Source organism: Bombus huntii, chromosome 3 (assembly GCF_024542735.1).
Source record: "Bombus huntii isolate Logan2020A chromosome 3, iyBomHunt1.1, whole genome shotgun sequence".
Lineage (NCBI taxonomy): Eukaryota > Metazoa > Arthropoda > Insecta > Hymenoptera > Apidae > Bombus > Bombus huntii.
In genome coordinates, this window is record NC_066240.1 from 12,868,453 (window position 1) to 12,881,171 (window position 12,719).

Here is a 12,719-nt window from a genome sequence, read left to right on the forward strand (position 1 = left end):
TTCAACTACGAATTAGTTATTCTGAGCATCCTCTGACCTCTTTCGAAGCTATTTCCAAGAGAACGCAACCGTTCACATAGGTTATGTACAAAATACAAAAAATATATCTATAATTAATTATAATCGAACGTTCAGCTAAAACTTCGTTTTGGGACGTACTATATTTGTGACATTTTTTGCAACATATGATATCTTCTGTCAAGTAGAATCCAAAAATGCTAATTTTAAGTGAAGTTTTATGCATATTGCGCTGCTTTAGTTTTATAACTGATATCAGCAAGGATCCTTGATATTTGAAAACTTTGATTAAATAGTTTCTCTTACCTCTTCCTGGAGGACGTTTCGTCGTCTGTTACTCCGACGATAAGGTTGCTGGAGACGTTATTCTCTTTCGTGGAATCATTTAGATACGTGACCACCGGAAGGCCGTAATTCCTTGTCTTTTCGTCTCGGTTTTCACGTTGCAGTCGCCTGACGGCGTTGTTTATGAGAACCGATCTGCACAGGCTAGCCTCTGGATCCTCGATCCTCCTTAGCTTACCGGCTGAAATTTTAAGCAAGCGACGACGTTCCTCCCTCGCACGGTACTTGGCCGAAATCATCGTTGGTCTGCTCCTACGAATCACAAGGTCTTCCTCCAATCTCATCTTAGCGTCTGAAAAATAAGGAACAAAAAATTGTTCATTTTCGAAATTGTTCATGTTCTGCTTCTTAGCAGGGTTAAAAGTCTATCATATCAGTCTATCTGATCCAAATATGTATTTCTAATTTTATTATCATTTCTGTATTCTATTGCTTTCTGTGAATAAAGTAGTTCGAGAGAAAGAAGATATTAGAAAACATACAAACGAGAAAACAAGAAGAACAATAAAGTTAATAAAAAAATCTACTGATAAAATACAATATATTTCATTTCGAAGAAACAGGTATGCAAATGAAAAAATAAAATAGTAACAAGTTTATATATTTGAAATACTGATATTTTCTGGTATTGTAATCAGTCCATTGTCTTTAAATCTAGAAATCTGAACATGTAATAGACAAGAGAAAAAATGTAGACATAACGGTATTACCGAGAGGCGGTAAAAACGGCGACCATAGAGGGCAGTCTAGCGGTACGTAAGTATTTACGTGTTTACGTAGTGCGCGCTCTATACCAATAATTGACCAAATTTTCTCATTTTTTCCGCTATACAACGACCTGCATCTACTGAGTATGCACTTCTGTTGAGCCATAATAAAATAAACACGAGAAGCAATTTCATTAATATGTGTTTTGTGATTAATTCCATAATATATGGCGAGTTTAATAATAACTATAAACAATAAAAATATTAAAAAGTTAAAAATCAGTTTTATTTCTATATCAAACATATAACGATATACTTTCTGGGAATTTAGTTGCTTATATAAATTATAACCAGTGTTTTATGTGGTTTGACTAATTAGCAAGAATGATATCCTTGTAACTCTATCGCATGAAATTAGAGCACTCTCGACAGAAAGAAACAGAGATAGCAATTGGTTAGTGATATCGATGGTCAACACTGTTCGTTATGAATAATTCGCTTGCAAATTTCTCGTCGATGACGTTCTAACACACTTCACTCCGGTTGCACGGTTGCCATGAAAATGGGACGTAATAAGTAGCTGCAACTTGAGCAAATAAGCGTTCGTGATCGATGTTGCACTTTTCGTAATTCATTTCGCAAAACGAGAACAAATTCCTCGCTTCGTAACGTACGGATCTGCCCGAACAACTGATGATACACAGTTGCATTTATACACATTTCGTTTACTGCCTAATAAACCAATAAAACGTACTCTGTTGATAAAAAGTTGTTAAAATAATTATTTAAGTTTAAGTGGAGATTGTATACGAATTGATACGGTGTCAATGATCCTATAAGCATGATCCGAGCATGCGTGAACGATTAAGAGATGCGTAATATACTATTTATAGGGCATATACTTTTTATATGTATCAGAGCAACGGGATTCTCCACTGTAATAAGTTTCACAGAAAAAGATATCTTAAAAAAGCTTCTAACACTTCAATAAGGTCATGGAAAATTTTCATTTGCAACAGGCACTTGCAATATTTGAATATTCGATTTTTTAAACGTACCGCGCTTTCCTTTCGAAAGAGGAAGTAACTTCTAAGTTGATTGAAACTTTCGTTGCATGCTATACGCATGACAGAGCTTTTAAATTTTGCAAAGTGACTTTGACATTAGTTTTCTTTCTCCAATAATTGTACAGTTCCATATGACAGACGTGTAGGTTAGGTTATACAAAGTTGACTATAGGAATTACACAGAATCAAATCGTTCGTTATAGTAATGGATCAAAGAAACTGCGTAGAAAGCAAATAACTAAATCCGTGGTCTACGAAAGGCATAGTTAACCTCCATCGATATATTCGCGTGATTAATTGGCAGTTATACATTCTTCCTACAAAGTGAGTCACATTCGCGTTTCCCAACCTAATAATCAACATTTAGTAGGAAGATGAATCTCTATTTCGATGATTTCCGCGAATAACCGCCTGAGTCACACGTAAACGGAAATAATTCCGAAAATAAATTGTTCAATTAGCCGACAGATGGCACCTCCAATACCTTTACAAGCCAACAAGATGGCGGCCATATACATTAAACAAGTTGAAAAAATATATAATTCGCGCTGACACTTGTTAAATAACTTTATCTCGTTATAAAACGCTAATTAATGGAAAATCTTATTATGATGTGATTGATTGATTGTAGTGCCTCAAAAAATTGAATACTGATTTTGAAAATGCGTCATCCTAACAAATAGACTCTTTGACAAGTGTCAATAGTGTCTAGTACGGTTACGCGAATTAGATGCGGAACTGTCATCAAAAGGTTATTTAATTAAGTCGGGACGGAAAATAAAGAAGACTGATGCTACACGAAGAGACGATTTTACGCTCGAAATGCACCTAAGCTAACTTTCTCCGCAGGGAAAAAACCACCATGGATACACGTTACCTAACCTGTAAAGTCTGCTATGGAGTCGCTGACTCGTGCGCGTCGTCCTCTCCCTTCTCCCACCGGTAAGTTTACTTGCACGTATACATATATACATACATACATATATATAACGCCCCCCGTTTTCTCGTACATTGTACCTTCTCTCTCTGCTCCTTCGTCATTTTTATACGGTACAGTTATTTGAAACAACATAACTGTCAATACGATCGACATTATTTATGCGAGCGAGCAAATTCAAGTGGAAAAAGGAAGTTCATTGATCATGTGCGGATTATTAAATTAAATTAATATTGAATCTGTTAAAATATAATATGAATCCGATTTAGACGAAAATTAAAACCGTCAAATTTTTATATTTGAATCTTACTCTCAATATAGCAACAAAAAAGAATTTATGTTTCAAGAAGATTTAATATAAAATTGAAACGGAAGATCATGCATACCAATAAGACTTTCTTCATACTTCATACTCTAAAATGAAGATATTTAGAAAAATTTAATTAGATTAAAAATCAGAAATGGCCGGAGAAACGTAAAAAGATTAACGAAGTAAAAGGAAAAATGTAAATGCTGCAAATTTTTACGCAAGTTCATATTTCTGGGAATGTAATTAAAAGAATAGAAGTTCGATAGAAAATTGTTTTATCTACCAAATATTATAAAGAGCATTTATAATATTTTTGTCCGCAGTCTATCTATAATTCTAACCTATATCGTTTGGATTTTAATTATCATGGATTTCGACCGGAATAAGTCTAGATCGATCATAATGATCGAACAATAATTTCTATGCCCCAATTTCACTGGATACCATCCAATCCTTACGAGAATTATTTTAAAAACTGCGTCACTTCGATGCCGTTACATCTAATCTTACATCACAGTAACATAGTGTTTGGCAATTAAACGAAGCTTTGACCTCGGTCGGAATTAGATCCATTTAAACGCGTCATTCTAAAAAGTTTCTATAAGTGTTGAAATACTTTCGTGAGCCACTGTATGAAGCGTGAATAAGGAAAGGGGCATCGAGGAGCTCCATATTGAACCGTTCAAAGTAGAAAGCGGTCGGTGCACGGGGACGGCCGGGTCAGACACCATTGCTGTCCGCGACTGTTCCCTGCAGGGGCCTTGAAAGGAATGCGCAACTAAAAAGAAATCACCGAGGCACTTTTGCATGCTTATAAATAAATGCGGACGCTGAACCTAAGTATCTACACTACCGTACATAAGTATTTGAATACTTACAAATCATTGCAAATATATAAAATATGTTTTAAATAAAATTATTTAATCTAATTTTTGCCTCTGATTTTATCTCAAGCATATCACCATATACAACGTTAGTAGATATGTATCGATAAACACAATAGTTGATACTAATTAATATAAATAGATAGGTAATAATCGAAGGTAAATCAAAATTACTTTTACGGGAACACCTAAATTAAGTACTTTAAGTACATATGTCTACTCAATGTTGAAATCTAAGGATGATTGGAATGTGTTTCCAACCATATTCTAAAAGTTTATATAAATTTGTTGTAGTGCCAGCTATTTAATCAAGATAAATATGAAATTTCCTTTAATATATGAAATACTTCCTTTCGGCTTCAATTTAGCAGGACATTTGATCCCAGTTGTAAGAATGTAATAGTAGAAAAATATTCTTCTATCATAACGTAAAAAATATAACAACAAACATCGATGTTTTAATTGGATTGTATCAAGTATCCAAATACGTATATGCAGAGTGGTGTACATTTCTGGTAGGAAAGCAAAAGAGTATAAGTAAAATTTTTGTCAATCGAATAAGTACACCAATATGTTCTACATTGCTATCTTTTGCTTGTTTTAGTAGTACAAGTAAATTTTCCATGTTTCCTGCTCTTTCACTTGAAATTCTGATAATATATCAAAAACCTAATACCTGATCGCACTTTATTATAACGAATAATTATCATACTAATTTATACTGATATTAAATATTATAATTATTATATTAATAATTCTGATTTATACTCTTGTGCCCGCTAATCAGAGATATATCAGTGATAGTTTCTGTCATTTCACCCGTGATACTTATCACTCGCTCCGGCTCGTTTGCGCGTATTGTTCATATTATCATCGCTCACTTTATTTTTTTCACAATGGATCGCCGCAGTTCGCGTCTCTGTTCTCTCCGCCGAGACAAAAAATTACGAAATATCGTCCTCGGTACTTTTCCACTTCCTTCGAGATAACGTAATGCAATGTTTGATGAATTGCAGAGATAATAATTAGTCAATAACCGTCTTTAATGAATAATCTAAAAATTTTGGTCACTCTGTTTTATCGACAGAGAATATGTCTTATCGGGCCCATTTTTCGCGTTTATAGAGAGCGCGTGATGCATTCATTAAACGTTGATAAATATATTTATAATCGAAATAGAACTTCATTACAGATTACGCTTTGCTCTTAACATTTTGATACACAAAGTTTCACTTTATTGCTATATAACTGGAAATATTACATTCGTTATGAATATCTATAACAAGATTTACAAGGAAGTATGTATGTAACTAGTAATTCGACGTAACAGAATCTGATTCAATAGATTTTGTTGAATCACCATATCGTCACATTTAACTCGTTTAGTGATAGCAAACGACTAACTAAAACGACTGTAGAATGATAAAAAAGAAAGCGATACACCATTTAACAATGTTATAAGTCGACGATGTTGAAACTCACTTTCGAGCTATGCAAAACTGTAACGTCGGCCATGCACTCACTACACTTTCCACATTCCTTCGAATGACACGGCCAAAGAAAATGGAAAGAAATCCAATAGATTAACGACGTGATTGGTAACAATATGTTTTTAAAACATTTGGTAAGTTTACACGACAAGTTACGATTATCACTAAGAAAATTTGTTTTATGTAAAAATCTACGTGATGTAAAATTGCGAAATCAATCGAACAAAATCCGCAGTTCACATCAGACTTGGTCGGTGTCTGGGACTGAACTGTGCGTCACGCGTAATCGCGGCATACGTACGACGACAGACCGACGACAACAAAAGTGTTTATCGGGCGTCGCGTGACGTCACGATTGGCCGTGTGTACTACGCGCGGCTCGCGCATGCGCGCACCAACGAACACAGCTTACACACATCTACATACAACGCGTCGTTTGTTCTTGCAGTCGAAGCGTGCACATTTAGCGACGAGAAAGATGCTATCACTTTCTCTTTTTGCGCAAAGGAATCGTATGGAATACATATTTACAAAAGACAAACAAATCGATGATTCCACGAACAAATTCGTTTAACATTTACTTTTTCTTATGCTCTAATATCCGTGTATTTAAAACTCTGTCCTCACTGAAGCAACAACGAGGACCATTTTGACGCCTCTTGTTGCTGCATATCCAACAAACAGCAGGTTATAAAAATACTTCGTCCACATTGCAGCAACATAATCTGAGGAACAGTTAGGTTTTGTTTCCGCCTCAAGGCTATTTGTTGCCAGCAGCAAGAATGCATTGAAGGAACATTTGCTGCTATTGTTACGCGTTTTCTATTTTCCGTTGATCTCTACCGCCCCAGACGGAAACCGACAGCAACCGGCCATATTTGTTACTGACGACAGAAATACCCAGAAACTTGAAAAACATTCGATAACAAGTTGCGACTTTTTTGAGAAACATAAAACAGTAACAAAAAAGTTTTATCGTTGTTGTATCAGTGGAGACAGGACTTAAGGTTATGAAATTACGGACGTTGAATTTCAGGCGTTTAAACGGTCATTCGTTCGATGTAATTTTACATATTTACCGACAGAGGGTTATTAGCAACGTTGTTCCGGAATACTAGACGTTTTGTTTTTGTTCGAACACATCGGCAAGCACTTAACTGAAGATACCCTGTACGATAGTGAACAGGTAGCGGTGCGAGTGCATACATAAACACGTATGCGCGCGAATCACGAGTAAAAGATTCCTGGCGGAGCTCGTTAATTGCGCCAACGCAAGTACTTTTACTCGGCTCGAATAATGAAACAAGCGAGTTTCTTTTTTCGAGGCATCCACACCGTCGTGCACGTCACCCGTCAGCGCCCCTTTGAATTTCATTCGAATTAATGCGTTTCTTTTAAATCGGACCTTGTGCTTTATCTCACCGCGTGCGCGTATCTTTGATAATACCACGAAAAAAGAAAGATAACCACCACTCGGCAGCCATAGATTTTACATTCGACATTCTCATGACTCTCAAATAATGCATCATAAAAATATTGAATGATGAAATTTAATATGACTGTGACAGTGGTCATCGGTGGTCTACGTTTTACTAAATTTTCTTAGAATGAGCAAAATAAAATAAATTATATGGGCTACAAAACGAGTTAAGTAACATTGTCAGAAAAAAATGCACAATTGCAACAGAATATTTTATATTGTATAATATCTTTGAAAAAATTAAATTGATAAAATTAAAAAATATATAAAATTTGCATGATAGACAATGTGATAATTATTCGAACAGGTTGAAATATTGTCCGATTGGATCTAAACAGTGTTTCAGGAAAATAAAGATTATTTTAGTTTTGTGTAAACGTAGTTAGCGATTCCGAGAGGAGTTGAACATCAAGGAAGTGGATGTCACGATACTCTGTGAAGAAAGATATGTTCTCGAGATAACGTTGCTCGAGAAACAAAGATTCTTTAAGATTCAAGCTGATAGAGCCACGACTCGTAGAAGGCTCGTTTCCATGAAGGACGCGGTACCGTTTCCTCAAGCCCGTTAGACCTTTTTCAACCATTTCTCTCCACTCTTTTCCTGTAGTTACTGTCTTTCCTTTTTTCTTTTTTTTTCTTAAGCAAAAAACACCTTTTACGCGACAAAATCGTGCAAAACGTAATTTTTGTGGTTAACAAATTCATGTAAAAATATCATCGTTAAGGTTATGTCGATTTTTCGTAATTTAACAAATTTCTTCGAAAGTTCTACGGATTTAAATTATACAAAAAGGTGGCGTTGAAATTGCACCAGCCAATCGTTAAATAGGCCGTGACCATTCGGACGACTTTCTCTCGTAGCCACAATGAGCGAAGACATCGGAGAAAAAAAACTGCTCGTATTTAGAATAGTCCCTGTTAGTAACCGTAAAACGAAAGTGTTGCGACCTATCGTAACGATGCCCCGACTAGAGCGACATCACCGAGAAACCTAACACAAAATCGAGATTTCTGAAAAACAGTAATGTCGCTTAAGATAACCTCAAAATAGTCCATTTATTCGTTTAGGATTCTATGCTACTCAACCATGATCGATTAGTTTCGATCGTTTCGAATTTATTCGAAGATATATTTACAATTGAACCGGAGACGTTTTAATATATCGACAGCGCAACGACGATTTTCATATTTATGGGGAGTTCATAAAGGTAAACGGAAGTAGGGAACGTGATTTCATATTTAATGCGATTGGATCAACTGGTTATAAAGGATTATTTTAAGTAGACTAGTATAAATTCATGTAATTCCTATAAATTGTAAAAGAAAGTCTAACAGCGACCAATTAGGTTGCTAGTTTGCTAGAGGAGGACCCACTTTCTCGTGAACTAGATATACATACCAAGGACTCGGCGATGACACGAATTCAAAAAATGCGCATATTGATGCTTTTCGATGATTACGAAACTAAATTAAGGTAACGGACGCAGAAAATAAAATATGGAGAGCTTGAAACGTATTATTACAATTATTACATGTTGTAGAATATATGAGATAGAGCAAGCTAGTCTTACGTAAAATCAAATCGACCCAGTGACGTGTTTGTTAAGTTTAAGAGCCATGAGCGCCGATTAAACGACCTTGGTTTCTTCCAAGTCTTCGTTGTGTATCGTCGTCCACGAATGTCGCTTGAAACAAATATTTCTGTATTTCTCTTCTTTTTTTTGGTGGTAGAGAAATATGCACACACTTTTGTTAATCGTTCGCACGAGTGAAATAAAGCGATATAAAAATCTCGATAATTCATTTGCAAGTAAATTGTTTCCATATTTACGCTGTTTTTCTGTTTTTCGTGTATTTTTTTCACGCACAGTTTCATCGGAACAGCCACAACAAAAACCGCATTCACTTTCGATATTACAAGAACACGTTCCGCCATATTATCCCAATAGTATTTAAAAAATAAAACGAGAAAAAAGAGCACGACGCAACAGGTTGAAAAATTCAACGGATGGAAAAAAGCTCCGACGCGAAATTTTGGCGAATTTTCTATCCGACGTGCACGAACACGCAAGCATCTGGAAACGAATCGGTAACACGGAAGCGAGGAATGCACGAAAAGAATGTCACCCTTCACTTTCTCCGAATCACTGATTTCACACAACACACCCTAGATTCGGCGAATACGAGAGCGAGGACAAATCGACAGGCAAAATACGCTGTCTGGAGCTCCCTCTAATCGATCACCTCCCTTTCGTTATTACTTCAACAAGTCATACATAGATATCGCATTATCAATGACAGACCGATCGCCATGGAGATTTGCGTCACTGTTTTAAATTTAACTCTTTGCGGTCGGCATATTTTTTTGGTGGCATTATCAATTAGTTAAAGCAATAAATATTTATAATTTGCAGGCAAATTTTAAATGCCACCATTGTAGTGACATCTTATCGCAAAAAGGCTGATTTTTATATCGTCGTTATTTACTGTTGTTAAAATGACGGCAGAATTAGCGCCGTTTATATATTGTTATGTTATGTATGAATAAAACCTCGCGTAATAGAAAATGCTTCATTTATATCGAGGGGAAAAATAATTGCACAACAGTTTTCTGAAACTATTATGTAATGTACAAAAGAGTATTATGATGGCTATTCCACGCGCTTATTGCGACATCACGCGGAATGTCGTTTCTGCGAGCGATTCGTCCCTATACTAATCTTGACCCTATCTACTTGTCTATGTACACTGTGTACACTACATATATATCGATGCTACGCAGATACGCTAACCCTTTAACCTAACATCTTTAGGTCCGATCAAACTATCAAACCGATCCTCCGAACGGTCTTCGCATTTCTTGCCCGTCGAAGCCGGCCTGTGCCGTAACTTTGCGAATCTCGCTTGGAACGCGGTGAAGCACGTCGAGTTGTACGCGGCGCAATATTCAGGCGGCCTCGAATTTCACGTAGTAGGGAACATTAACGACCGTAAGCTTACTTTGTTGCCCGCAGCCTGCCGCGCGCCATAAAGCCACATCAATACACGGCAATCACGCTAAGAGCAGATGTTATCCCCACCACCGCCACCCTACCACTTTTCTAGACTCGAGCCAGAGATCGGTCGGTAAAGTGGTGGGGACGGATCGGCTCGTGTCGCCGATACTCGGCTATCACACAAGTCTCCTTGTGTATCCACTACGATTCAGGATCGTGTCAGTAAACGCGTGCTTCCTATACGATTGTTGTTTATTTTATCCTTCTTTATCGATGACGATCGATTTGATCGATCGTGTCATTTTATATATCGAAAATGATACACTTAAATAAAGAATGAATTCTATTATGTGTTCTAATATTACCATCGTATTGATCAAGATCGATATCTAATTCCAATTGAAGAAGATAACTATTAAATGATTAAATGAAATCGACTGATATTAAATACATTCGCATTCGACGTATAATAATAGTTGTATTAGTCAAATCTTGCTGAAAATCTCATCTTAGTATAAAATACTGTTCACCTTACTCGTGTCAGGAAAGTGCAAATCCAATAATAGGCACGACTGAATGTATCACAATCGATCAATTTACGTTAGCAATAAATATAACCACAAATAGGTTTAACTACCCTTCCACGTCACGATTATCAATAAGTATAGCAGGACGATTTAATGAGTCTCTCATGGGAGGTGCACCAACGAGAGCTACGGCCCTGACACGTGCCTCGTGCCACGTACGACAATATGCACGTATACGCCGATTGTGTGTTAGTTTCTGACAGCCTCTCGTTGGTGGGAGAGATGTGATATCGGTAGTGGGGAGAGAATCGAGTGTGTATTGATAGAGGGTGAGGACAGCCGTAGCTTCGGTGTAGGTAGACGCGTGACGTCACGCGTTCCACCAGCTGGTTAGGAGACGCGCCACTCTCCTTGTTGCCATGCCCGTGTTTTTGCTGTGATAACACGAGAAGAGGGGAAGGGGCCCGTGTGTACTTGCGGGACCTATGAACTTTTGAAGCCCGAAGCAGCGTCATTCGAAGGTGCAAGTGTATACTGAAACTTTGCGTTTATCCAAGAATCTTTACTCATTATTTTAAATTACCGATGGATTATTAACTGAATAAGAGTCTTTATAATTAAGAATATATCTGACATTCTTCTAAATTGATTTGTCAAACTTCAATTTGATCGATTATCGATTGGTAGCTTCTTGTAAACGAGACGTATCTATAATTAAGTGCACTCAAGCCGATTAAAGCGCTTCTATTGCGTTTAATTAATACGTGACTCGCTGTTCGATCTTTATGTATCCCAGTAGATTATCATATTATTCGACACGACAATATTGAAGACCAGAATTTGTCTTAATTTTAACTATGGACGGAGAAAATGTTTGTCACTATTGAGATTACTCCGGGCATAATCATTCTCTATTTCTAGCTGAGCGTCCTCGCGGATGCGTCAGAGAAACCCATCTGGTTCGCTTATTCTCGATCACGATTATTCCAATCTCGAGAGTCGCACTTTTCGGGTATTATTCATCATCCTTGACAATTTTATTCCCATCATTCCTTGTAGTAGTACCATATACTGTATCTTACGACGATATTCGAATTATTCGTTCATTAAATACATACGTAAAATCACTATATTAAAGATATAGACATTGAAATCTAACTTAACAAATAACGCTTGAAATTGTCGCACAACTTGCAGGCCCTTACGCGAGCCCCTCGTAACCTGAGGAAATAGAAAACACCTGGTAGATATCCGATTCCGACGCTCTTCGTTGCAGATGAGGGCCGTTTTCGATCAGCGTAAATCGATTTAGTCGCCTCCATGAAAACAATGCTTCCTAATCTTTCGTTGATTCTTGACTTGACAAAATAAGTTCACGCGATTACCATGTAAAACTTTTAGGTTATATGTTTCGAGCTGGTATATATTTTTATATTACGTGTATGATAGCAGTTTCAATACGGTTAATATAAATATTACGAAATTGTAGTAGAAATTTTTATAATACTTATATTACATATATTAAATCATATAACATATATTAAATCCTAGGACATAGAGACAGATATCTATGAAAATTATTTGCTCGTATGTAGGAATCCAGTAAACGTGTTAATAAATAAATTTACGTTCCCATTTCGAATTGTGAAATTTTGTGATACGTGAGTGTAAGATACAAATAAAATTCTTGATAAAACGATTTTCAGAAAAAGAATGACCTGTTTTAATGTGAAACGCTTGGAAGACACACACGACATTAATGACGTTAACGCGCGTAGGATTTCCCTGAAGGCGCGTATCGCGTATATAAGCGTGACGTAATGCAGACATTAATAATTATTGTGGCATAATGATTGTGACGCGCGTGACCGCCACCAACGGCAGTGGTATTTATGCCCACGCCGATGGAAAGTAACGCGTGCCTAAGGGAATTCATAAAATCGAGCAAAGCGACACAG

General features: G+C 36.7%; 1 protein-coding gene and 1 long non-coding RNA gene across 10 annotated transcripts in view; one reads left to right on the forward strand and one right to left on the reverse strand.

Moving 5' to 3' along the window:
* LOC126863503 (uncharacterized) overlaps positions 1–12,719 on the reverse strand; it is a 99,068-nt gene that overhangs the window by 7,731 nt on the left and 78,618 nt on the right. For 6 of the 9 annotated variants that reach the window (XM_050613757.1, XM_050613759.1, XM_050613754.1 and 3 more), the window contains one exon: positions 325–655. In XM_050613757.1, the coding sequence (XP_050469714.1) occupies positions 325–655 (331 nt within the window). Of the gene's footprint in view, positions 1–324; positions 656–1,073; positions 1,225–3,019; positions 3,408–5,750; positions 8,710–12,719 lie in introns of those variants that run through there. The other 3 variants (XM_050613756.1, XM_050613763.1, XM_050613755.1) reach the window with 3 other exon arrangements.
* On the forward strand, positions 8,811–12,461 carry LOC126863555 (uncharacterized). The gene is made up of 2 exons (XR_007688925.1): positions 8,811–11,282; positions 11,959–12,461. It is a non-coding gene; the product is annotated as an uncharacterized LOC126863555 (long non-coding RNA).